Source organism: Ailuropoda melanoleuca, chromosome X (genome assembly GCF_002007445.2).
Source record: "Ailuropoda melanoleuca isolate Jingjing chromosome X, ASM200744v2, whole genome shotgun sequence".
Lineage (NCBI taxonomy): Eukaryota > Metazoa > Chordata > Mammalia > Carnivora > Ursidae > Ailuropoda > Ailuropoda melanoleuca.
Window position 1 is genome coordinate 40,125,478 of NC_048238.1, and position 25,835 is coordinate 40,151,312.

The 25,835-nt window shown below is 40.7% G+C and overlaps 1 protein-coding gene across 3 annotated transcripts in view; it reads left to right on the top strand.

Annotated features, from left to right (window-relative positions):
- The window catches only part of JADE3 (jade family PHD finger 3), a 135,445-nt gene that overhangs the window by 96,276 nt on the left and 13,334 nt on the right, over nucleotides 1-25,835 (top strand). For all 3 annotated transcript variants that reach the window (XM_002927462.4, XM_034649319.1, XM_019808152.2), the window contains exons 5-8: nucleotides 9,664-9,854; nucleotides 12,806-13,017; nucleotides 18,088-18,255; nucleotides 20,523-20,639. In XM_002927462.4, coding sequence (XP_002927508.1) covers nucleotides 9,664-9,854; nucleotides 12,806-13,017; nucleotides 18,088-18,255; nucleotides 20,523-20,639 — 688 coding nt within the window. The remainder of the gene's footprint in view (nucleotides 1-9,663; nucleotides 9,855-12,805; nucleotides 13,018-18,087; nucleotides 18,256-20,522; nucleotides 20,640-25,835) is intronic.

The following is a 25,835-nucleotide window of genomic DNA, read 5'->3' on the forward strand; positions in this document are numbered from 1 at the left end:
TTATTTATTTATTTGACAGAGATAGAGACAGCCAGCGAGAGAGGGAACACAAGCAGGGGGAGTGGGAGAGGAAGAAGCAGGCTCATAGCAGAGGAGCCTGATGTGGGGCTCGATCCCACAACGCCGGGATCACGCCCTGAGCTGAAGGCAGACGCTTAACCGCTGTGCCACCCAGGCGCCCCATACTCCGTCTTTTTTATTATAGCCATCCTAACAGGTCTGAAAGTATATCTCACTGTAAGTTTAATTTGCATTTGCCTAATGGCTACTGATGTTGAACGTCTTTTCTTCATGGCTTAGTAGCCATTTGTATGTTCTTTTGAAAGAGAGCTTTTCTACTTTATTACAAAGAGAAGAACTTTATGTGACTTTTTTTCTCTTCCCGTGAAACACTGCTGTTCAAACAGCCAGAGTGAATCATCTCAGTTTACTTCTTTATGTTCCATCACATTCACTTAGGAATAGATGCCCTCAGCTGCTGCAGAGATCTGACCTGTTGGTGAACATTTTTATATAGTACATCCATGTATACCCCCTATATATATTTTCTTTGGAAAAATTATTCAGGTCTTTCCTCCGTTTTAAAAATTGGGCTATTTGTTTTTTATTGTTGAGTTCTGAAAGTTCCTTACATATTCTGGATATAAGTCTCTTATCAGATACATGATTTACAAATATTTTCTCTCCTTCTGTGAATTGTCTTTTTCACTTTCTTGGTGGTGTCCTTTGAAGCAGAAAAGTTTTTAATTTTGATGAAGTCCAGTTTATCTGTTTTTTTCTTTGGTTCCTTGTCCTTTTGGTGTCATAGCTGAGGAATCATTGCCTAAACCAATATCTTGAGGTTTTATACCTGTTTCTCTCAAGAATTTTATAGTTTTATCTGTTACATTTGGGTCTTTGATCCATTTGAAATAACTTTTGTATGTGGCACGAGGTGTTAGGGTCAACTTGATTTTTTTGCAAGTGGACATCCGTGTGTCCCTGCTCATGTGTTGAACAACTTCCTTTTTGAAAGTGATAGACACTGAACCCCAACCCCACACACCTTGGTTCCATGAGTCCCTTATAACAGGCAGCTTTGGAAGAAAACATAGTTCTCGAATCACCAAGAAATCCCAGTTTTATTTTTTTAAATCCTCTCTCTCACAAATCTACCAAGGTGACTTTTTAAGAATTTTTTCCTATTTTGAACTGAGATGTTGATTTCTCTACTTATACTTCACTCTGTCCAAATATGTTCCTTCCCTCCCCCAGCACTGTGTGACAGAACACTGTGTTCCTTTTTTATTGGTTAATTTTATAATGTTTTGTGTTAGTGTTTCTTTTGTATGTCTTCACTGTTGTTATTTTCATAGATTATAAAACTCCTAGAAGTTAGGGAGGTGCTTTGTAACAGTTTGGTTATTTACACAACTGAGAGAATATTTAAACAGTTTTTGAAATTAAAAGATAGTAGCTTTATTCTCAAAAGCACAAATAAAAGTGTTTTCTTCTGACATAACTGCCAAATCTAAACAAATGTAAATGTTTTATAATGAGACCTTACAATAGTTGCTTTTAGATTTAAAACTAACACCTTCAGTGATCACGTATTACTTTCATATAAAGAAGAAATGTTAATAGTTATTCCATTGTAAAAATTCTCCCCGTCTTCCAAATTTTAAAAATCATGAATCAGTGTATGTCAAGAGCATGATGACATTCCTTAATTCTATGCTAAAGATTTTTAATAAAGACTTTCATAGCAGCTTACAATAGGATATAAACAATATCAGAATGTAAAAACAAAAATCTGCTAATACATTATTTTGGATTGGCTCTTCCATATTACTTTTGATAAAATTAAAACCTAATTGGTTAGTTACTTTCTTTTCTACTGGTAGAAAACTCACTTCTCTAGAGAAAATATTCTAAAATATATATCTGTTAGAGAAATGTAAGACTGAATCTAATATAATACAGTATAGTAGTCACCCACCCCGCATTCCACAGGGGATATGTTCCAAGACCCCTAGTGGATGCCCAAAACTGTGGATAGTGCCAACCTCTACGTATACTATGTTTTTTCCTATACATACACACCTGTGATAAAGTTTAATTTATAAATTAGGTACAGTAAAAGATTAACAGTTATAACTAATAAAATGTAACAATTTTAACAATATATTGTAAAAGTCATGTGAATGTGCTCTCTCAAAAGATCTTCCTGTACTACACTCACCCTTCTGGTGATGATGTGAGATGATAAAATGCCCACGGGATGAGGTGAAGTGAGGGGAGTGACATGGGCCCTGTGACATAGCATTAGGCTGCTGTTGACCTAGCGATACATCAGAAGGAGGATCATCTGCCTCCAGTCAGTGGTTGACCAGGGGTAACTGAAACCACAGAAAGAGAAACCACAGATAAAGGGGGACTACTGTAGTTATTTAAGTTAAAACACATATGAAAATATTGGGAAATAACTCTTTACAAATCCTTCTTTGTATTAGGCAAGATAGGCCATTTACTTACTCTGACAAACATCCCCCAAAGTCTCAGCATCTTAACCCAGTGAAGGTTCTGTTTCTTGCACATTTCTCCATCTAGTGTGGGTTAGGATGTGAGTCACCTCTGCCCCATGTAGTCCTTCAGGGACTCAGGCTTTTTTTATGGTTCCTCTATCGGCTAGGTCCATTTCCACACCCTTCTTTCCCCCCAAAATTCTAAATCCAGTCTGCAAGAAAAGACAAGACAGCATGGAGGGTTATAGAGGTAGATTCGGGGGGTGCCTAGGATTTGAAGTGGCTTATCCACTCATATTGCATTAGCCAGAACTCACTCACTTGGCCTACCTAACTGCAAAGTAAGGCTGGGGAATGCAGTCTTGATGTGTGCCTCGATAGAAATGAAACAGTCTGGTGAACACATAGCCTTTCTCTGCTGCTCTTTGATAGCGGCATTACAGACGCAAAGCCACGTGAGCACAGGAACCTTAGGAGCCTTACTGATATTATTCACCACTGTAACCATGTACTTGATGCTGTCTGTGATCTGCACTGCCCAGATTCATTCCCATATGGTCTTAGGGCCTTTCCACACGATCTCTCAACAGGATAATCTGACTTCTTATGTAGCAGCTCTGGGCTCCAGGAGTGAGTATTCCAAGAGATAACAAGTGGAAGCTGCTAGTGTCAAGGTCGGGACTCAGAAACTGGCACAGCATTATTTCCACCATATTTTATTAGAGCAGTCACAGAGTTCCCAAACCGAAGGGGAGGGAAGTAGAAGGATGATCAGAGGATTTGTGACCATCTTCGATCTATCACAATAGTAATATTTTTGATGTTTGTATTTCAGTTACTTGCCTAAAACCTAGACAGATTAATCAATCAGCTAGAGAAATTTAAATGCTAATAAACTGAACACTTGCTTTTTATGTATTACCTAATCTACAAGATTGTCAAAATGCATCAGAATTTTATTTCCTAATGGAATTACAGAAGTAATTTTGGATGTATATAAATTAACTGATTTGATCCCTGGGTGCTATAACAACTGAAAAAGAGAGGAAAGTGATACAGCAGAGTAAGTGAAGCAGTTTCTTTCAGAATCTTTGTTCTGGCTTTCAAACCAGATTTTTCCCTCTGTTGCATTGTCCTTTCTGCAGTTGTCTTGTCTCCTCAGTGTAGTATAGTGTAAGGGGTGTGTGTGTGTGTGTGTGGTGATTGAGGGGAGGGATACAGACAATTGCAGAGCCAGCTTGCTCTGTAAGTTACAGCTGTTTACGTAAGTCTGTTGACTACCACGAAGAATTTTTTGAAAGCAAGTTCAACAAATAAAAATGGTGTTAACTTCATTACATGTTTTTAGGTAGACTATGGATAATTTTTTTTACATTAGTCAATAATAAACAAGCTTCAGATCGTTTTTTGTTGTTGTTGTTGTTGTTTTAGGTTTTCATTTGTACATTTAAATTAGTTTTTGTTGCAATAAGGTTCCAATGGAAGGAAAACAGTGCTTCATGTTTGATTGAAAGGAAGCATTTGTTATAATTTGTATGACAGGCAAGTAGTTGATGTATTTACTGTGTGTATGTTTTTAACATTATAGGTGAAGTACTGACTTATTGTAAAAACAAAAATGAATCAGAATACAAAACATTAACTGCATAGCATATATGCTTATACCACACATATCTACGTATGTATAAATAAGTGGGAATGTCCTATAACTTGCTTTTTTTCACTTAACGGTATATCATCAATCACTAATGATACTGAAAGAGGGAATAATTAGATATTCAGACAGGCCCCTATTTCTCCTTCGAATGTAAACACTGAGCCAACTGGACTATGGAGAGCAGCACTTTGTTCACTAAACTCCAGACTCAAATATATAACCACCAATTCAGCATCTCCATTTGGATGTCCAATAGACATCTTAGACATAAAATAACCCAAACTGAATTATTGATCTTCCCAAAGTAGTCCCACCTGTAGCCCCGTGTTTAACTGATGGCAGATCCATTCTTCCTACTGTTAACTGTCTTTTCAGTCTTTCAGGCCAAATTTCTTAGAGTCATCTTTGATTCTTCATTACCTCATACGCCATATTCAGTCTTTTTTTTATTATTTAAATTCAGGTAGCCAACATATAGTACATCATTAGTCTTAAAGGAGATCTTCTCGGCCCTACGTTCAAAAGATATTCAAATTCCACGTAGTAAGTCAAAGGAAGAACGGCCTTGATGATGAATGGGAGCTCAAGCCTGCCTCCCACTCCACTGCTCCCTTTCATCCTCATGCTTCCCTCACCTCCTCCTGCTCTCCTTGCCCCACTCTCCCCACAGCTCCCTTCCTGTTCCATTCCATGTGGCAGCAGCCTTCCAGTCTTGCTTTCAATTATGAGAATCAGTAAGAAGCACAGTGTACAGAGCCCTTTCATACAGACATCTTACTTAAAGGTTAAAACAGCCCTTCAGTGGTTTTCCCATTTACTACTGCCCCCAAACTTAGTGGCTTCAAGCAGCTGTGTTATCGTACTCATGGATTCTGTGGGGCAGAGCAGGAATGGCTTATCTCTGCTCTGTGATATCTAGGGCCTCATCCAGCGAGACTTGAAATTTGGGGGTGACTCAGTGGCTGGGGGCTAGAATCATCTGAAGCCTTATTCACTAACATGTCTGTCACCTGGGCTGGGATGGTGTAGACTGTACGTGGCTTCACCGTGTGTTTTGATTTCCTCACAGCATAAAAGTCTCAGCACAGGCAGACTTTTTACAGGCCTCAGGCACATGCACGTGTTCCAGTCAACAAGGCAAAAGCTCTGTTCCCTTTTATGACCCAGCCTCGCGCTTCCCATAGCATCACTTCTGCCACATTCTTTTGGTGGAAACAGTCACAAGCCTTCCCTGATTTAAGAGGAGAAATAGACTTCACCTGATGGGAGAGTAGCAAAGTCACATTGTAGAAGAGCATGTGAGATTTTGAAAATGCCAGCTGTCACCGAGTTTATAATTGTCCTTTGTTTCATAAATGAGGCATGGAGTTTTGTAGAGAAGCGGTCAGCCTGAGTGGCAAGATTAACAAGGGTAAACTTGGGAAACTACTCCTGGAGATATTATTACAAGGGCTTCCTATTTAGGTCGCTTTTAAGATATTTATTTCAAGCCTTTAAAAAATCCATAATGATAACGATATTTGCGCAGTTTCTGTGCTAGTCACAAAGGATCCTAATCCACTCGTTAGGAAATGAAGCATAGTCTCTACCTGATCTAAATATCAACCAAAGACACACTGCGGAGCCAGTCGTGCATAAGATACTGGAGGAGGCCTAGGTCAGGTTAAAGCGGTTAGAGCTTCCTTTTGTTGCCTCCTCAGTGTCACAGCAGTGTTCACATGGGCCACAAGTAGCTGGCCGACCCCGAGGAGCAGGTGGATAGGCCTTTTTTTCTGTGGAGCTAAGCAGGCACGGTTGTGGGTCCTTTTACCAAAGGGAGGTCACTCAGAAAGTTATGGCAACATTCATTTACATTCAAGCATCCAGTTTAAAAACTGCACTTACTTAACTTCATCCTAGCAAAATTGCTCATACCTCTGGGCTTGTGAGCTTTTGCTGATTTGTTCCTTTGGTCTGGGGACCATTCAAAGAATGTCTGTATACCTAGAATATATTGGCCAGAGAAGAAAATGACCCAGGGATAATCCTGGAATTTCCCCCAGCTGTAGCAATGTTACAGGTACTTGAGCATGTTAAAGCTGCATTTTTTTAAAAATCCCAAAGTAATATTTTTCACTAATTCTCATAGACCTTCCCCTCTGTCATTATAAATATAAAACTTTCTTCTGGGGTTCATGGGCGGCTCAGTCATTAAGCGTCTGCCTTCGGCTCAGGTCATGATCCCAGGGTCCTGGATCAAGCCCCACATCGGGCTCCCTGCTCAGCAGGAAGCCTGCTTCTCCCTCTCCCACTCTCCCTGCTTGTGTTCCCTTTCTCTCTGCCTCTCTTTCTGTCAAATAAATAAAAATCTTTTAAAAAAAAATAACAACTTTCTCCTTGCGATATTTGAATTAACTTCATCTTTTACCCCGTGCATTTCCTTACCTTTAGTATTACTGTTTCAGGCTGTAATATTTTTACTGTCATAGATTCAGTCCTTAGATTCAAGATACATATGAAAAGATGAGTGACATAATATTATTGTCATCATTATCATTATAAATTTTGTGTTGAAGTATACGCACAGAAAAGTAACTGGAGCATAACCATATAACTCAGTGAATTTTCATGAATTAAATACACTTGTTTAACTGCCACCCTGATCAAGAAATAGAACATTACCAACACCCCAGAAGCCCTCCTGCTCATACCCAGTAACTGACCTCCCTCTCCGTAGGTGACAGTTTTGCCAGTTTTTAACTTAATACTGAGATTAGATTGTTTTGTCCATCATGATGGCTTTGAGGTGTATCCATGCTGTTGCATGTAGTAGTTCATTAAGTTTCACTTGTATCATGTTCCATTGTGTGAATATACCACATTTTATCCATTCTGATCTTGATAAGTATTTGGATTGCTTCCCGTTTTCAGCTAATATAGACATTTTTATTATTTTTAAGATTTTATTTATTTGTCAGAGAGAAGGAGAGAGAGAGAGAGAGAGAGAAACAGAGCACAAGCAGGGGGAGCAGCAGGCAGAGGGAGAAGCAGGCTCCCCACTGAGCAAGGAGCCCAGTGCGGGGCTCATCCCAGGACCCCGGGATCATGACCTGAGCCGAAGGCAGACGCTTAACTGAGCTACCCAGGTGTCCCAACATTTTTAATTTCTTAGTATACATATATATACTATTTTGTTATGCATATTCCCCAGATTGGGTTTACTAGGTCCTAGGGTACGTGTATATTCAGCTATGATATCTGCTGCCAAGTAGTTTGCCAAAGTGGTTGTACCAACTCACACTCCCACCAGCAGTGTCGGAGAAGTCTGTTTCCTCCACTTCCTTATAAACACTCAAGTTAATGTCAGTTTTTGGTCAGTCTTTCAAAGTTTAGCCATTCTGCTAGGTAATAGTAATTTTGATTTCTATTTGCATTTCTGTGGTAACTAATGAGATTGAAAACCTTTAAAAAGTTTTCTTGCCATCTGGATAGCCTTATTTGGGAAGTGTCTATTCAAGTTTCTTCCCACTATTTAATTGGATTATCTGTCTTTTTCTAATTGATTTGTAAGAGTTTATTATATATTGGTGGTAAACAGAAGTTTTTAAATCTCTTCTTTATGGCTGATGGCTTTTAGGTCTTATTTTAAATATATTTGCCTTCAGGGCACCTGGCAGGCTCAGTCGGAGGATCATGTGACTCTCGATCTTGGGGTCGTGAGTTTGAACCCCACATTGGGTGCAAAGATTACCCAGATAAACTTAAAAATACACACACACACACACACACACACATATACATATATATATATGCCTATCCTGAGGTTTCTTCCAGGAGCTTAATAAACATATTAGTTTAATTCAAGAACATTTATAGTCTACCTTGTTCCACAGAGGATTTGAGACAATTGATATGAATAGTTAGCAAAATATTCTTCCTTTTAGAACAAGATGAATCTTGAGAAAAAATTAGATATTCTATAATTACCCCATAGGCCATGCACCAAATAAGCATAGCATATTTTAATCTCATTGTCTCTGGAGAATTCATATGCATGTCTTGTCCTTTTCAGTTGGGTTCATTTCAATTGGAAGCAGGCCTCTGTCAGCAGTTCCCAAATTTTTAGCTTCAATTAATATTTTAGGGTTCTGTTTTTTTCCTCAAATATTTGTTGCCTTTGGCTTTAAAAACTCCATATGGTAGGAAAATAAAAATGTGCAAATGCATGTCATTATTAACTTTGTTCAACATATATTACGTGGAATCGTAACCTTTTGGAGGAATTCTTAGGAAGAAATATTTACTGTGTATATACAAGGTGGACTATGCCTATATATATATACTTACATGTATTCATATGAATGCGTTTGTGTTTCTGAATCCTTCTACATATATAGTGACTCAAGTAAAGAAATTAGCTCCAGAAGCCTTCCAGGGAAACAATTTTCATTATTTTATGATACATATATCTGTTTCTTTCTCTTTTTTTAGAGTGCCCACTCTGTTCTTTTAAATTGCCAGGGAATAAGAATCCATATTTCCTCTTGTTTGTATTTTCTGATGCTTTGTGGAGTGTCTAAAACATTGACTATGGAATAAGTTATTGGTATGAGAAACTTCTATTTCTTCCCTTGTTTGGTTTCCTTGCCTTGGGCTCCTAAGTGTCAGGAGGAGGGGAAATATGGGTTTGCTCAGGCCTGCTGGAGAAGTTGATGGAAGAACAGGAATCTTTCATCCCATCATGTTACCCTGCTCGGACTTCTGGTCACTATCACATATGGCTGGGAAACGCCTGGAGTTTGTATAAGTCCATGGCCTCTTGGCTTTACCTCATCTACATAAATAGTGAAAATAATAAGAAATATAACAACAATAACATTGTTGAACATCTGGTTTTTCCTATATGCTAAGCTAAGCACTTTATATATTTTATTTTGTGTGATTGTCATAATAGCCCTACAAGTTTGACATTATTTTATCCTAATATATGACTCTTGTCCTTATTTTTTAGCTAGGAAAACTGAACCTTATAGAAATGAAGTAGTTCCCGAAAATCACTATGCGAATAAGTGGCAGAGAAGATAGGCTTGTGTGAGTCTATGGCCTATACTCTTTACCACCATCCAGTATTGCCTCTGTGGCAGAAAACCATGGGTTTAGCTGAAATCTATCTTTGGTATGTAATCTGGCTGTGCCTTTGTGCTGGGATCATCTCTTCCTTGGTTTCCCCTTCTAACCGGATGTGGTAGCTGTTGCACCGAGAACACACAATGCAGCATCTATTAGAATGACTGGTAATAGGGGCCCAGGAGCTATGAGGGTAGGTGAAACATTTCATTGGCAGTCGGACTGCTCACAGCAGATGACAAAACTGAATTTGTAGAACCATTTACTTTCTAGAAAGGGATCTGCCGTCCCTCTCAGTTGGAAAAGAAGAGCATTCAACTCCACTGTGTCCCACCGAGTCAGTGCCTAGAATCTGTCGTTTGTTGGCTTATCAGTATCTTTCTTTCACTTTCCTAGGATTGTAGCCGAGAAGGTAAAGGACGTTCTGTATATGCGGCCCCGGAAGTACATCCACTGCTCCAGCTCAGAAACCACAGAACCTGGCTATATCAACATCATGGAGTTGGCGGCATCTGTGTGTCGCTATGACCTAGACGACATGGACATCTTCTGGCTCCAGGAACTCAATCAAGATCTCGCAGAAATGGGTGAGTTGTTTTCCCACAAGTAAGTTGTTCCTTGACTTGCCTTGTGATTTTTTTTGTCAGGACCATTTAGCTTGCTTTTATCTTGTGGCTTCTTTTCTTTTCTGGCCTTTTCGTTTATTTTTCTCTTTGATCTTACCTTAATGAGGCATTTTTTGAAATGCATAAATATATTGAAATAGAGCAATAACATTTAAATCTAACCTTTTCTTTCCTTGTTCATGGTGAATAGCACAGATCAGGGTTGGCATGTGGGTTTCATGAGATTGTTTTCCAGTTCCAATTGTGAGAGTGGTCATGGCTGATGGCACTTCTGGTTAAGGAGAATTCTGAAGCTGGTTCCTGGCTCAGCCCTGAAAAGCACTCTGATCAGTGGGCCGGGCCAGGGGCAGCAGCACCTCTGCAGTCTCTGCTGGGTGGGGAGAAGCTCTAACTTCAGCAGGAGGCAGCACCCCTGCACCGGATAGGCCCGTGTGACCGGCATGCCTTTATGTGAGACTCGGGATCTTCCTGCCGGAAGAATGGCAGGCTTAGGGCAAAACATCCCCAAAGCGGTTCTTAGCGACCTCACTACCTTTAGTGAGTTCTGAAGTTGTCATGCAATTCTCAAAAACTTAAATTAAGCAAAGGCAAACGAACAAAAAAATCTTGAAAGTAGACCTAATAATAGTTTTAAAGTAAATGTATGCCCTACAGTACCATACCGGCGATGCTGGGAAATGCTAGGCTAAAAGGAAACTCACTTTATTCTTACACACAGCTCTTTGGCCAGTCTTCAGTCTGAGCAATGTTTAGGTCCAAATGGTCCTATGAAACTGGGGGTGGTTTTTAAGTCTCCATATGTGATACGGAGAAGCATAGAATTGATGTCATTTTTGTTTGAATCACATTTGTACGTTGTTAGTACAAGAATCAGTGGTTTTACTTTTCTTCCCTCCCTCCTTTTCCCGTTTCTTTCTTTTGAGGTTGGTATCTGAATGCCTATGAATAAAAACATAAAATTGTATTAAATCCAGTTTAGTGCGATGGTGGTAGTTATTCTGTCAGTAACCAGTACTTCTTATTTTTTTAAAACTTTTTGTTTTATGTCTTCTCTTACTCTGCCTTCTAAGAGGAGAGAAGGGAGGTTAACTTAGGGTGCGAACCACAAAGGGAAGAGAATAAAAGACTGACAGAGGGGGAAATCAGAGTATGAGAGCACAGTCAAGTGGATTGATGGCTCAGTGTGCAGTTGTGTTTATGAACTGTATGACATCCATATACATTATGGTCATTACAGGGCTCCCTTCAACATGACACCACCTTAGGACAAGGTCCCTTTGGCTGATTTTTTGTAATCTACTTTTTAATTTTAGAATAGTTATAGATATACAGAAAAGTGTACATTTAATACAGTTGCCATATGCCCCTCACAGTTTGAGTTTCCCCTAATGTTAATAGCATCTTACTTGACCATGGTACATTTGTCAAAGCTAAGGAGCCAGCACAGGTACATTACTATTAACCAACTTCTAGACTTTATTGGGATTTCACCAGTTTTTCCACTAATGGCCTTTTTCTGTTGCAAGATCCCATCCAGGACACCACATTGCATTTAGGCTTGGAAGAGTTTTAAAAGAGGATTGCTTTATCTCAAGTTTTACTCTTTAGAGTAAATGATACTGTAGTAAGGCTTCTAAGAGCTTAAAATAAACTTTCAAAAACAACATTAAATTAAAAAATTAAAAAATTGAATGCTTACTACATACTGGTCACTGTGCTAAGCAGTGTACAAACATTGCCTCATCTCAGCCTCAGGAGAAATCAGTGAGTTTGTGTTGTCCTTATTTTATAGATAAAGAAACTAAGCCCTAAAGAGGATAAATAACCTGTCAGGGGTCAAGTTGAAATTTGAATCCAAGTACTCTTATAACCAGACACTGTCCTCCTCCACTCCAGAAAAAAAAATGTGTAATTTGTCTTGGCTGGAAAAATGAAACATACTACCTGGGTAGTTTTTGCTTTCATAAGTATCTACAACACTAAAAGCGTAGTTTATATGGGATGCCAGAGTTTCTTCATGTATCTTATATAACAAATGAAGTGGAATATTTGGGTGAATTTGTTTTGGGTCATTTTCAGAATTATTCCTGAGTTTACAAGCTGTTAAATATGTATATGCTCTCACAAAATCATTAGTCCCCTAAAAAGAAATATGTTTAGTTGTTGCCTGTATCCACCATATGAATCTTTATTTGGGTTTATTAAGTTTGGAAGACTAAGAAAAATTAGAAGTATAGAAGGAAAGGAAATAAAGAGGCCAAAAAAAGGTAATTTCAGAATTTGCAGTTAGACTTTTGTGGATGCTAATAGATTTCTTTTATATATAGTTGCCATTGGAAAATATGATTGGATATTTTTAGAAGTCAGATTTAAAAAACAAAGTATTTCATATGTATAATGACATACACCGTACCTAGAATTTTCTTTTATAGTTTAATATCGTTTTGTATGAAAATTTTCTCATATAATCGTTAGATGTGCTCACTGGGATTAATATGCTAAAAAATGAATTATTATTTATGTCCAAATAGTTATGTGATCCTAATTATCTTATTCTATAAATTAAAGTGTTCAAAATTATAAAGCTCAATGAAAGTTCACCCTCAGTGGGAATAAGAGAAAACAGAGATTTAGGAGGAGATTGGTTAGGATGTAGACAGAAAATTGAAACGGTCTTATAAGAAATGTGGCAAAATGTATTTCTCCTTTAATGGGTCAAGCACTAATATGTGATGATAGGTAAATATTAGAAAAGTTCTAGTGAAAGATTCTTTGAAATCTAGTTGTTTTAGATCCGGGGAGAGATGGTTTTATCTTTTAGAATCCCTCCATCCCTGCACTGGGCTCACAGTAGGTAATTTGGGAATGACAGCTGACTGATGGGTTGATTGATTGTTTGTATTTCTGTGCAGGTTATGGGCCAGTTGATGAGAATCTTATGGAAAAGACAGTAGAAGTCCTGGAACGCCATTGCCATGAAAATATGAACCATGCTATTGAGACAGAGGAAGGGCTAGGCATAGAGTATGATGAAGATGTGATCTGTGATGTGTGCCGGTCTCCAGACAGTGAAGAAGGGAATGATATGGTGTTCTGTGATAAGTGTAACATCTGTGTGCATCAGGTTAGTGAGAGTGGAGACCGCCACCTCCCCACGGTCAGCCTTTCTGAAGCTCAGTGATGGTCTCCAGCACCCATATCTGGGTAGCAATTTGCATTTAATAAGGGTGAAAATAAAGATTTGGCCTGGCTGTTCTTCAGTAATTCCTTTAGAAAAAGTACTTATGATTCCCCAAGGTGACTTACTAACTTTACCCCAGGAGTTAAACCCAGATCTTTATTGTATCCCTTCATACTTAATGCCATTGAGTTTGCCTTGTTCAAGACTTTTATAGTCTCCTGGGGAGTCTCCTTGTTGCCTGCCTAGGAGTCTCTCCTCCACCTTCGAATCCCTGTTACATCATCAGGTTACACTCATGGTTAGTAACCTTGATGAGATTATATTTCCTCCAGGTGGAAGTCCAGACTCTTTATCCTAGCACCCAGAGCCCTCTCCAGTTCTCCCGTTATATAACTTCTGGGAAGCTAAGCCCGCTCTGCTTTAAAGATCATACAATTTTAGGACTGTAAAAGACCATCCCACTCCTCAGTTTTACAAATAATACCAGGAAAGATTAAGTGACTACCCAAGCCCTTACAGCTAGTTTGTCATCCTTTCTACCACAGTGCGTTTTTAATTGAAGAAGATGATGATGATGATGATGATGGTGATACCAACATTCTTTTCAGCTCTTTCCTTTTCTTCCCCTCATAAGCCCTACGCTCCAGCGAAATAAGTTTACTTAAGGGGAAAGTGATGACTGTTCCTGTCACTGTCCTGTCTCCATGTTTTGGCCACACTCCACTTTAAAATGCTTTCTCCCTTGGGGCGCCTGGGTGGCACAGCGGTTAAGCGTCTGCCTTCGGCTCAGGGCGTGATCCCGGCGTTATGGGATCGAGCCCCACATCAGGCTCCTCTGCTATGAGCCTGCTTCTTCCTCTCCCACTCCCCCTGCTTGTGTTCCCTCTCTTACTGGCTGTCTCTATCTCTGTCAAATAAATAAATAAAATCTTAAAAAAAATTAAATTAAATTAAATTAAAATGCTTTCTCCCACCTTCATCTATAAAAAATCTACAGAACTTCCAAGATTTGATTTGAATCTTTTCTTGAGCTCCCCTACCCAAAGTAATTTTTCCCTCTTCTGAACCTGTTATGTGTTTCATTTATCTCATTAATTTATCTAGCAAGTAGGTATGGGACACCATCCCATGTTCCAGGGCTGTGCCACATGCTGAAGACACAGTCAGTGACGAAGAGGCAGACATGGTCTTTGCCCCCGGGGGTCATCAGAGTCTGGTACAGGGACTACAAGGGTACTGCCCAGCTCGCACAGTAGGCCAGGTGTTTTTGTAGCTAGAAGTCCATGCTGCTGTGAAAGTGCAGTGGAGAGTGAGCGCAGAGAGGGGTATGAGAGCCACAGGAAACGGGCCTTCGCTGACAGACTAAGGAACTTTGGTTTTGTCCTGTCAACCCTGAAGGCTATGAGTTGTATTTTAGAAAGATCATTCTGGCTACAAAATGACTAAAATGATTAGGTAATGCAGTGGAGCACCTGGCTGGCTCGGTCAGTAGAGCATGTGACTCTTGAGCTCGGGGTCATGAATTTGAGGTCCATGTTGGGCATAGAGATTACTTAAAATTTTTTAATAAATAAATAAAACAAATCACTAGGTAACGCAGAAGATTGAGAAAAAACAGGGCTTATGACTTTATTTTAATTGCCTGTGCCACCTAACCCAACCCTCTGTACTAGAAGGTACTCAAAATTCTTCTGTGACCAGTTGGATCTTCTTCATTTTACTTGTTTCCTTTAAAAGAGTGAACTTCGAAAAATTTATCATCACTCTACCAGTTGTTGGCATTAATGTCACACCTTTAGTGAAAGAGGAAATATCATTTAAGTATGAACTTAAATATTTGATAATACAGGTCCACAGTCCTTCCTCTACAATTCCAGAAATTTCAAAAGCTCTGAAAACTGCGAGGTTTTGCTTAAGTTTGGCACCAGAACTGATTCGGGGCAGTACTAGAACTCACCCAAGATGAGGCTATTTATAGTCTTTATCCCATCTTGTATAAATGCTCATATAGTTTGCTAGAGAAATATTAATGTATTTGATAATATGGTACTGCCCCTGGTCCTATTGGGATTTAGGTAATATACCATGTATGTACTTACTACTTTCCTAAGATCTGAGCAATTCTGAATTTCCTGATGTTTCTCACCCTAGGGTTTTCAGATAAATGATTGTAGGCTTATAGTACAAAGGTCATCGGTATATATTTTCAGTATCTGTCCTTCACAGTTGGGACCAAATATTAAGGAATTATTTTCAGATTCCTTGACTAAAAAATGAAATGTAGCTTAATAATTCTCCTCAAATATTATTTTGTTTTGAAAACATATCCAGTAATGACTATAAATGATGCGCTTTCCTCACGTAGAAAATGATGACAGTGACACCTGACCAGGCCTTGCAGAATATAAGCTGGTATGTATTAAAACTGGATGTTGGTGCCACATAAAGTTTCATATAAAAGAGATTCTTCCAAAGTGAGTATGTTCACTTGACTTCTAAAGAGATACTTAGGTTAGAGCTCCCTCTGTTGACTGAAAAGTGACTTAAAATGATTTGGAGGATTTGGTTTACTCCTTAACAGAATCAGGGACATGTTGACATCTGTATTTATTAAACATAATTTTTCTTCCTTACTGCCACCACATCATGTCAGATGTTTACTCCTGTGTGACTGTAACACACTTGTGTCAGTACTTTAGAAGAGAGGTTTACATCAATAGACTTGAAATTTTAACATTAAAAATGTGAAAATTGGGAGCATTCCAAGTCCCTTTGTATGTTGCGTTTTTGGTTCTTAGCCCAGGTATTGAACACTCAAACTGAGGCCTAAATTAATTTGTCTTAAGGTACATGCTCATCGTTTTGATACCTGCCATATATATGTTTGCCACTGAGTTTTAATAACCCCCTGAAATTCTATGTAGAACATGTGTCTATGCACGTGTAGGATTTTCTCAAGAGAGTCCACAGCCTTCATCATGTTGTGGTCTAGAAAAAATTGAGAACCACTGCTATGAAATACAAGTTTCTATGATCCTATGACCATGAATAAGTCTACACAACAGCTCAGTAAATGATTTTCTGTCCAGTGGAAGGACGAGGAGATAAAGGGTATTCCTAGAACCACTGGTTTTTCTTCTGCTGGTCTGAAAGAGGTTCTGTTTTAGGAGGAAGTTTGCTTTCATTTCCTAGCAAACTTTCTGGACCTCAGAGAAAAAAAAAAGCTTTGAAGGTCAGGAACCTTATAAAATGATGCCCTACTGTTGTTAGAGCAGCCTGGTTGGAGTTTGGCTTCAGTTCTTGACCTAAATTAATCTGTACTACCAAGCCGTCTATTTGATCTCAGCATAGAAAGCATTCCAGATACATTGATGATAAAAGACCTATCCCCAGTGACCTTACAGTCTCACTTAGGAGATGAAACATAACAGCCAAAGCAGAGAAGAACACACGTTGCCAAACACGTACCTGGTGAGGGAAGCCGTGTTGAGTAGAGAGCAGGGGTCAGGAAGTGGAGCAGCACAAGGGGCTGTATGAACTGAGAAGGGAGGTGAGGAACATCAGGCTTTAGATCAGAAGCCCACAGACTTTTTCTTCGAAAGGCCAGATAGTAAATGTTTTAGACTTTGAGGGCCACATACAGTCTCTGTTACATATGCATTTTTAAACATCACTCTAAAAATATGAAAACCATTCTTAGCTTGTTAGCCTTACAAAACAGGCCTTAAGTAGTAGTTTGCCAACCTGTGGTTTAGACGAGGGTGGGGGTGAGAACAGAAGGAATTTCTAGAGGGTTTGTTGCTGTGGAATGGAATGAAATCTTTGTTTTAGTAAGAAGAACATGGCAGCCACATAGAAGGAAGATTGAAGGTGTGAAGGGGGTGGAAGAGAATTTAGGAATAAATCAATCCAGGCATAACATGATAAGGACTCATGGATGGAGCAGTTGTGGTGGGGATGGAGAGGAAGGTCAGGGCCTAAGGCCACTCCGTAGGGAGGACTAGCATGCCCCAGGGGTGGTAGATAAAGGGAAGTAGATAATACGAGTACAGGAATTTTGGATCTGGAAGCTGGGAAGTTTGTGGTGATATGGATAGTTTGGGAAAGGGGCCAGTTTGGGGGTAACATGAGAGTAACTGTTGGAACCCGAATCCGAGCTGTGTGTGAGCCTCCTGGGGTAGGCACAGAGTTTGAAGCTGCCTTGGAGAACCAGTCAGTGGTGGAAAGTATACCAGGCCACGTGGGGAGCCAGGTGGCCCCCAGGTTTAGTCCTTAATGGTGAGAGTAGAACAGTAAGGAGGGGAAAGATGGGCAAGATTGGAGGTCGTGAAAAGGAAATCTAGAATGTTTTCCAAACTAATCTCCCCTCCCCCCAGTGATTCATTTATTTGTCCAACTTCATTCCATGACGGATTTGAAACAGCTTCCAGAACTCATTATGGAGTATTGTGATGTCTAATAGTCTATTCAATTCAGGGTTCATTCACAAGTCCCCTTTTCTTCAACCCAAGCAAGTAATTGCTGCGATTTGCTGAGTGCTTTTTATGCACCAGGCTCTGTTAGGCTCTTTAAACATTAGTTTGTGGGCTGCTCAGAAGCTTCATTCTGTTTCCTTCTTAACACTTTTTTCTTGATTACAACAGTGCATGACATGTAGAAGTTATTCAATGAGTATATGACTAAGTAAAAAAACAAACAAAAAAAAGTATGTAATCCCCAGACTCAGACAACAGTTGGGCCAGCCTTTATGTGTATTTCCTTCTAGTCTTATTCTTTTGTCCTTAAAGTCAGTTCTCATAGACAGACACGCTCATCTTAGAACAGATGCTGGAAGTCGCCTTTTCTTGAGTGTTTTAAAATTACTAAATCCCGGATATGAGCTTGTTGGGCCTTATTTGCGTCTTTCTCCTAATAGCAGAGGGTGCTCTGTGACTGTGTACCAGAGCAGACTTCAGTCTTGCTGAGTAGATGCTAACCACTCTCCCCTCTCCCCTCTCCTCCTCGTGCCTCCAGGCCTGCTACGGCATCCTCAAGGTCCCAGAAGGCAGCTGGCTGTGTCGTTCCTGTGTCCTGGGCATTCATCCGCAGTGTCTGTTGTGTCCAAAGAGAGGTGGGGCCATGAAAACTACCAGGACCGGGACTAAATGGGCTCATGTCAGCTGTGCCCTGTGGATTCCAGAGGTAAGAACTCATCCAGGCCTGTGAGCCTGTTTGCTCCAGGGGGCCCCTGTTTCCCACAGCAGTCAGGCCGGCCTGGGCTTCATGGAGATGCTTCATGCCTGCCCATGTTTCTGAGGTGATAGTGCTTCCACTTGAGCTCCCTCACATCCTTCTCGGTTGCAGGTGAGCACGTAAGCCCGTGCGGATTGATTTATAGGTGGCGATACCAGTGCTACTGGATCGATTTGTATGAAAAGAGAGGCACAAAAGACCAGGATGTGAGCAGATTTTTTTCGAGGTGAAACTTACCTTAAAATACCAAATAACAAAGGTCCAGTTTCATGACTTTTTACACCTATCTGTAACTACAACCCAGACCAAGACCTGGAACACCCCAGAAGGATCCCTCATACCCATTTTCCAATCCCTATCTGGGTCTCTATTTACCATTGCGACTGCTATCACTATAGATTACCTTAGTCTGTTTTTGAACTTCATATAAATGAAATCATATAGTATGCACTCTTTTCTGTCTGCCTAGCACTCCATGTTGTAGTGTGTATCAACACGCATCCGTTTCTGTTGTTGAGTAGTATGCTACTGTATGGATATACCATGATTTCTTTATCCATTCTTTGATGGGCATTTCAGTTGTTTCCAGTTTTAGGCTATTCCAGATAAAATGAGCAATAGCTCTTTCACCCACTATGATGGTTACCCTTTGATTTTTGAAGCTCTTTTCAGAGCTTAGATTCCCTCAATGTTTGTCTAAGAGCTTCTTTATTCAAAACTCCATCCCTCATAATTTAATCTGGTCCTTCAGTTGCTGATATCTTACAAGGGGCTGTGTGCGCACTAAGTTGATTGAAGAGAGCTTCCAAACATTACTTGTCCTTACTTCTTATGGCTGCCTTTTTTTTTTAACCTGTTTGAACATCCCACTCACATCCTCTTTCCCCAGCCCCTCTCCAAGGCAGCAAATTTGCTAGGCAGTTTAACTGCAGGGCAAGAGCGACTTTAAAATTCAGTTCATGGGAGAGCTGATGATACTATATCGGTTATTCATTCCCTTTTTAAAACTCCCCTGGCTCTATTCTTGTTAATGGCAGTTCCAGGGGAGTTAACTGTCTAACAGTCGAGCTCAAGCTCACAGAGTTAAACTGTCCACGATAAATACTCTGGTGTTCTTATGGATAGAGAAGTAAGTGTTTTTAAAAATATTTGAGTAATGGTTTCTTTTTCGTACCAAGAATGTCCAGCTTATAGACTGACATGACCTCTCAGGTTTCTGGCCTGAGAGTGACTGGTTTCCTGCACCAAATGCTCCAGCTAATAGAGCAGGCTCTCTCAGCATAATGAATTTAGAACATGACTACTGAAGAGTCCTTTAGAAATAAACGAAGCTTTCTTATGTATTGACTTTGTCTTAGGGTTTTTAGTGCCTTTTGGGTTGCTCAAGATCGCTCTGATCTTTCTACTGTCGGTTTCTTGATGTGGGTAGAACTTGTACTAGTTTAACTAGCTTTATTCAACAGTCCTTCACTCTTTTTTAAAGTTGTGGCTCTCTTAGAAACTCACGTACACATTTGTGAGAAAAAGGGAGAACACTTTTTACCAGAAGTTGCCTAACCCCTTATTTTCATATGGAAAAAAAATGTTTTCCATCTTTTTTTAAAGCCTGCCTTCCTTTCAGTACTCTCCCAAAGACTGATTTCACTTTGAGGCTACTTTGGCTGAAAGAGTAGAGCAAACTGTTAATAATTACATGATTTCAAAGACTGTGGTTTGAAAATGTTATCGTCCTCATCCTTCCCGCTTACGTGCTACAACCTCCGCATAACCCGGGTTGCTGCTACTTCCCCACAATATCCTGCTTCTTTGTAAGCCGAACTGAAAGGCTTGTCACTGCCTGTTTTTTATCCTTAGTTGATTAAATGACAAAACAAGGCATGTGGCACCATCTCTAACATATAATAGATGCTAGATTTTGTGAATTTTAATTCCTTTCCTTAGTGGATATCTTGGATTCATTAAGGTAACCATGTTCCGTCTCCACTCCTGCCCTCTCGTTCTATATATGAATCATTTACATTACTGGAAATGATCAAAGGTCTGAGCAGTGGCTAGGGACAGGTTTTATTTATTCTTGGTTCCATCGTAATCTTAAGAGATGTGGCTCGCCTCATTGTTTTGATGTTCTGAGCTTCACGTAATATCATTTGTGGTTTGCGAAAGGTACTTCTGGAATGCCTTGGTGCCTCTGCCTTATGGTGGTGTTTTATTTATAGGTCAGCATTGCTTGTCCGGAGAGGATGGAACCGATCACAAAGGTCTCCCACATCCCTCCCAGTCGCTGGGCCTTAGTCTGCAACCTGTGCAAGTTGAAGACAGGGGCTTGTATTCAGGTAAGTCACCAAGAGAAGTGGTGGAGTGGGCTACCCCTGAACTGTCCAGACTCAGCTTCCCAGTGAGAGCCGCCTCTTAACCAAAAGTTTACTCGGGAGGCCTCCCACTCACTCCTAGGGCTCTGCCATTGCACAGACCATTCCTGGAGCCATTTTTTTAGACATTGCCTCTGGGCGCTTCAGCGTACTCTTTTCATACGTAGTGGTAGTTAATTTCCATCCTTTGCTGTCAGATGTCTGATGAATTAGGTGAGTTCTGAAGCTAGATGATACCATCCCGGGTGGAAACAAGCCATAACTCTAAAACAACCAGGCCCATATTCCTGTGCGGCTCACCCAGTAACTATGGATGGACTCCAGTTCCAGGATGATTTAACCAATGACTTTGTTGCTGGACTAAGTACAAGTCATTTTGGTAGGGAAAGAGGCATCTAAATGTGTAAACCCTGGTAGGTAGGTTTGGAAGTCATTCTCACAGAGGCGTTCGTTGTACACGGTGGTACAAGTGAAGTTTTCTGAGACGTCTGGGGTACAGGAATTGAGCTGCATGAAGTGGAAGTAGTAGCTGGTGCACTCTACGGCAGCAGTTGGGGGATGGGGGATGAGACTGGGAGAGGCCAGTTACCTCCGGCAAAGGCAGAAGGGTGGACCCTTCTACTCCCCAGGCCTCCTGCAGAGGAGCCACAGGTTGGTTAGAGTTAGATTGGCCTGCTATGGTTCCTCACAGAAAAGGAGCCACATGATGTCATCACGTAGGAACAGTGGCTCTGGGTGTTTCCTGAGGTTTCCTCCTGTCTGGCTCACCTTGTAGATTTCTTGCTGCAGACCTGGGATCAGCCACTCCTCCAAGTAAACCTGGTTCTTTTACTGAGAAATAAAGAACACAATCTGGACCCCAAAGACCCTTTTAATTCTTTAAATTCATTTTTTACATCTGACAGAATTGGATACTTTGTCCTGCCTTTTTTTGTTGTTGTTTAACTTTTTTTCTGCTGGTATTATTTAAGTACGGCAGTTACAAAGGACAACAATTAAAGGAATACTAATCCCACGGAATCTACTACCTTCCCACATTGCCTGTTTAGGTTTTCCGAAGCTCTGTCCTGGTTGCTTCTCATATGTGAGCCCGTTGGGGGCCAGGGTCGTGCATCATTCTTCCTTGGATTTCCCCTCACACGAAAGGGAGTGCCTGCCCGTTGTCAGTGCTCAGTTAGTGTTTATTGAATAAATATATCCATATTTAATAGTATCATAGATGATTTGTTTAAAATAGTCATTCTCCCCACTAAAAAATGAAATATTTTCCATGTTTTTATAATTATTAGCCATTTAAAAAAATTTTTTAAGTTCTCTTTATGCCCAACGTGGGGCTCAAACTCACAACCCCAAGATCAAGAGTTACACACTCCACCAACTGAGCCAGCCAGGCGACCCATTATTAGCCATTTTATAATAGCACATTGAATTTATATCCTTTAATTTGCTTATTTTCATTATTGTAGTACTTGTATTTTTCTCCCTATCTTTCCTGTTTTAAAGGATGATTTTTTAAAATAGTTAATAATTGGCAGCATGACTGTGGTGAAAGAAAACACTGGCCTTGACCTTAGCGGACTTGAGTTTGCATTACAGCCCCATGTTACCACATTCTGCCACACTGTCTGAGTTATTTATCTGAGATTTACCTTCCTTAGTAGACTGTAAGCTCAGACTGTTTCATCCTCAGATCCCCCATACCCCTGACATGGCTGGCAGACAGTAAAGATTAGATTGATGGGTGGATGAACAGATGGATGGATGAAGCATTCTGGAGTAGGTTTTTCATCTGCAGGGCAATGGTTCTTACTTTTATTACTAAAGATCTTACCAAATTAAGACTTAAATTTTTTATAAAGAATTACATTTATTCAACAAATATTTGAGTGCCTAGTTGTGTGCCAGGCACTGTTCTAGGCACTTGGGATTTATCAGCGAGCCAACAAAGAACCTTGTGCCGTGGAACTTAGGATTGCGTTGGGAGAAACAGAGAATAAGGACTAGAAACTAAATGGTGTGTGAGAAAATGGGAAGTGCTATAGAAAGGAAAACCGCGGAATACAGTCAGAAGATGGGGAGTGTGCAGGGGGCATGCATCACGGGCTTAACTAGAGCGGTCAGAGTAGGACTCGTGGTAGAGGCGACATTTGAGGAACGACTTGAAGGTAAGAGAAAATAATGCAGATATTTCGGGTAAAAATATTCCCAGCAGAGGGATCAGCCAATGATCAGAGATAGGAGTGTTTGAGTGACAGGAAAGAGGCCAATGAGGCTAGAATGGAGTGTGTGAGAAGAGAATATCAGAGAGATCATATGGGAACTTGACTGGTTAAGGCAGGGGTTGGCAGTTTTTTCTGTAAACGGCCAGAGAGTAAATATTTTAGGCTTTGCAGGTCATACAGTCTGTGACACAGCTACTCAACTCTGCCCCAAGCGCGAAGACAGCCACAGACAATACTTAAGCAAATGAACGTGGCTGTATTCCAGTTAAACTGTATGGACTGTAAAATTTAAGTTTCATATTAGTTCACATGTCATGAAGTATTCTTTTTATTTTTTGCATCATTTAAAAATGTCAAAACATCCTTAGCTGCCATTCTTAGCTCTTGGGCCACACAAAGAGAGACAGCTGCTGCGTTTGGTCTGTGGGCCATAGTCTGCCAGCCCCCTGGTGTGGGGCTTCCAGGGCGCTTATGAGATCTTTTGTTTTTACTCTCAGTTTAAGGGAGAGCCATTGACAGGCTTTGAGTAGGCAAGTGACATGATTTGACTTGTGTTTTTAAGGGATCACTCTGTAGAATGATAGGATCTCTAATATTCACTTCAAAATAATCTGGGGGCAGGGTACTCTGGGGGTTAAAGATGAAACAAGATTGGTCGTATATTACTATTGAAGCTGGCTGATGGGTGTATGGGCATCATGATTAGTATTCTCTGTGCTGTTATATAGGCTTTTAAATTTCCATAGTAAACAGTTAAAAAACAAAAATAAGCTCTGGCTGCTGTATTTAGAATAGACGGGGGAGGGAAGGTTAGAAACAGGAAAAGCACTTGGGAGGCTATTCTAGTAATAGATGGTGGAGGCTATTCTAGTAATAGATGGTGGTGGCTTTGACTGGAGTAGTAGCGCTGGAGGGGGTGAAAAGTGATTAGATTCAGGATGAATGGTGAAGGTGGAGCCAACAGGATTGACTGTGGATCAGATATGAGGTGTGAGAAAAAGATAGGAGTTGGAGAGGCCTCCAGGTTTGGGGCCCAAACGGTGGGAAGGATGAAGTTGCCATAAACCAAATAGAGAAATCTGCAGAAGAACAGATTTGGGGGAAGAGATGATGAGTTCAGTTTTAGACATTGAAGTTTGAGGTGTCTATTTGACATCCTAGTGGCAATGTCAAGCTGGCAGGTATCTGTGTGAGTTTGGAGTTTGGGAGACGTCCTGGACTGCAGACATGCATTTGGGAGCCGTTGGCCTAGAGATGGCTTTAGCCTGGACCGGGTAGGATCACCGAGTGAGGGAGTGGAGACAGAGAGGAGGACGTACCGAGCACTAGGCCTGGCGAAGCGCAGCGGGATGGGAAGCAGCAGCCAGAAGGAAGACAGGAGGTGAACCGAGAGTGGGTAGCAGCCTAGAAGTCAAGAGAAGAAAGCATTTCGAGGAAAAGGATAAGATCAGTGGTGTAAAGATGCAACTGAAGTAAGATGAGGGCTAGAGCTTGAGCCCTGAATTTAGCAGTGTGATTATTGGTAATTGGAAGGAAACGTTTAGGTGCAGTAGTGATGGCAAAAGCTACATTGCCAGTGGTCAGGGCAAAGAAAGAGAGTAGGAGCAGTTCAGAAAAGTGAGGTACAGAGGTCTGGTCTTTAAGATGGTAGAAATGCCGAGTATGTACGTACACGTGTTCACACATAGAACATCACAGTACGCATGAAAGGGAGTGATCCAGGGGAAAGGAAGAACTGCCGGAGTGAAGTCTTCAGTAGGTGAGAGAGAGTGGGGTGAAGCATGCGATGAAGGGGTGGCCTTGGGCAGGAGTACTGACAATTCTGCCCTGGGAACAGCCTTGAAGGCGGAGTGTAAGGTGCAGTATTACGTATGTGTGTTGGTGGGGGATCTGCAGACGTGCTCTTTTGATCGTTTTAATTTCCTTCGTGAGGTAGGAAGCAGGGCTGTCAGCTGAGAGTGAGGTCCAGAGGTTTGAGGAGAGGTGTGAAATCCTTTTATGGTCTGGGGAAGTGCAGTGTGAGTGCCAGGCTGTATTAAAGACCCTCCCCCCTTGAGTAGGGGAAATGAACGTCGGGTGACCTTCTGAAGTATGTAATTCTTTTTCCCACGTACGTTCTACTTCTAATAGAGTGGTGTTTGTTTTCCATGGTTGATACCTAGTTTTCCTGTGGGAAAACAGACCAAAACCTTTTTCTTCCTTTTAAACCACCACTAAGGAAAGTTAATTCCAAACTCATTAGTAATTTAACGTCTTGTTCCCTGTATGTGAATCAAAAACATAGTAAACAAATATAATAATTCAGTAGGGGTCAAGTTTTATTAGCATCATTGTTCTTGGGAGGTTTATTTTAAGTCTTTGTGATTAGTAATGTATTTGGGGTATTTTGTTTTGTTTAAGTCTTTATGGATCTCTTAACTATCTGTGAATTGTGTTTATTCTTCCTGTTTCCCAGCAGTGGGAGTCCATGTATCTGTCCTTTTTTGATTTGGGAACATTCACCAGGGAAGGATAGAATCCAGCACTGGTGGGTTTGGGGTCTAAATATAGCCAATGTCTACAGCTTCCATATCTGGGAGCTAGAACCTTCTCCTGAGCATGAAGTCGTCCAATAATCCTGAACCAGGTCATAAAGACTAGGTTCAAATGAGATGCCCCAGACAGCTCTGGATTTTGCCTAAATTTTGGCCACAGTCCCTCTAACTGCTGGCTTTCCAGAATTCCTGTAGGGTCCTTATATGTCTTATGTTCAGGCCCCATTCAACCTAGGTCCAGAGGCTTTAGGTTTTCCCTGAAAAGAAAGAACAGTAGCTAAGAGTATGACCTTTGGGAGCCCCTGGGTGGCACAGCGGTTAAGTATCTGCCTTTGGCTCAGAGCGTCATCCCAGCGTTATGGGATCGAGCCCCACATCAGGCTCCTCCGCTATGAGCCTGCTTC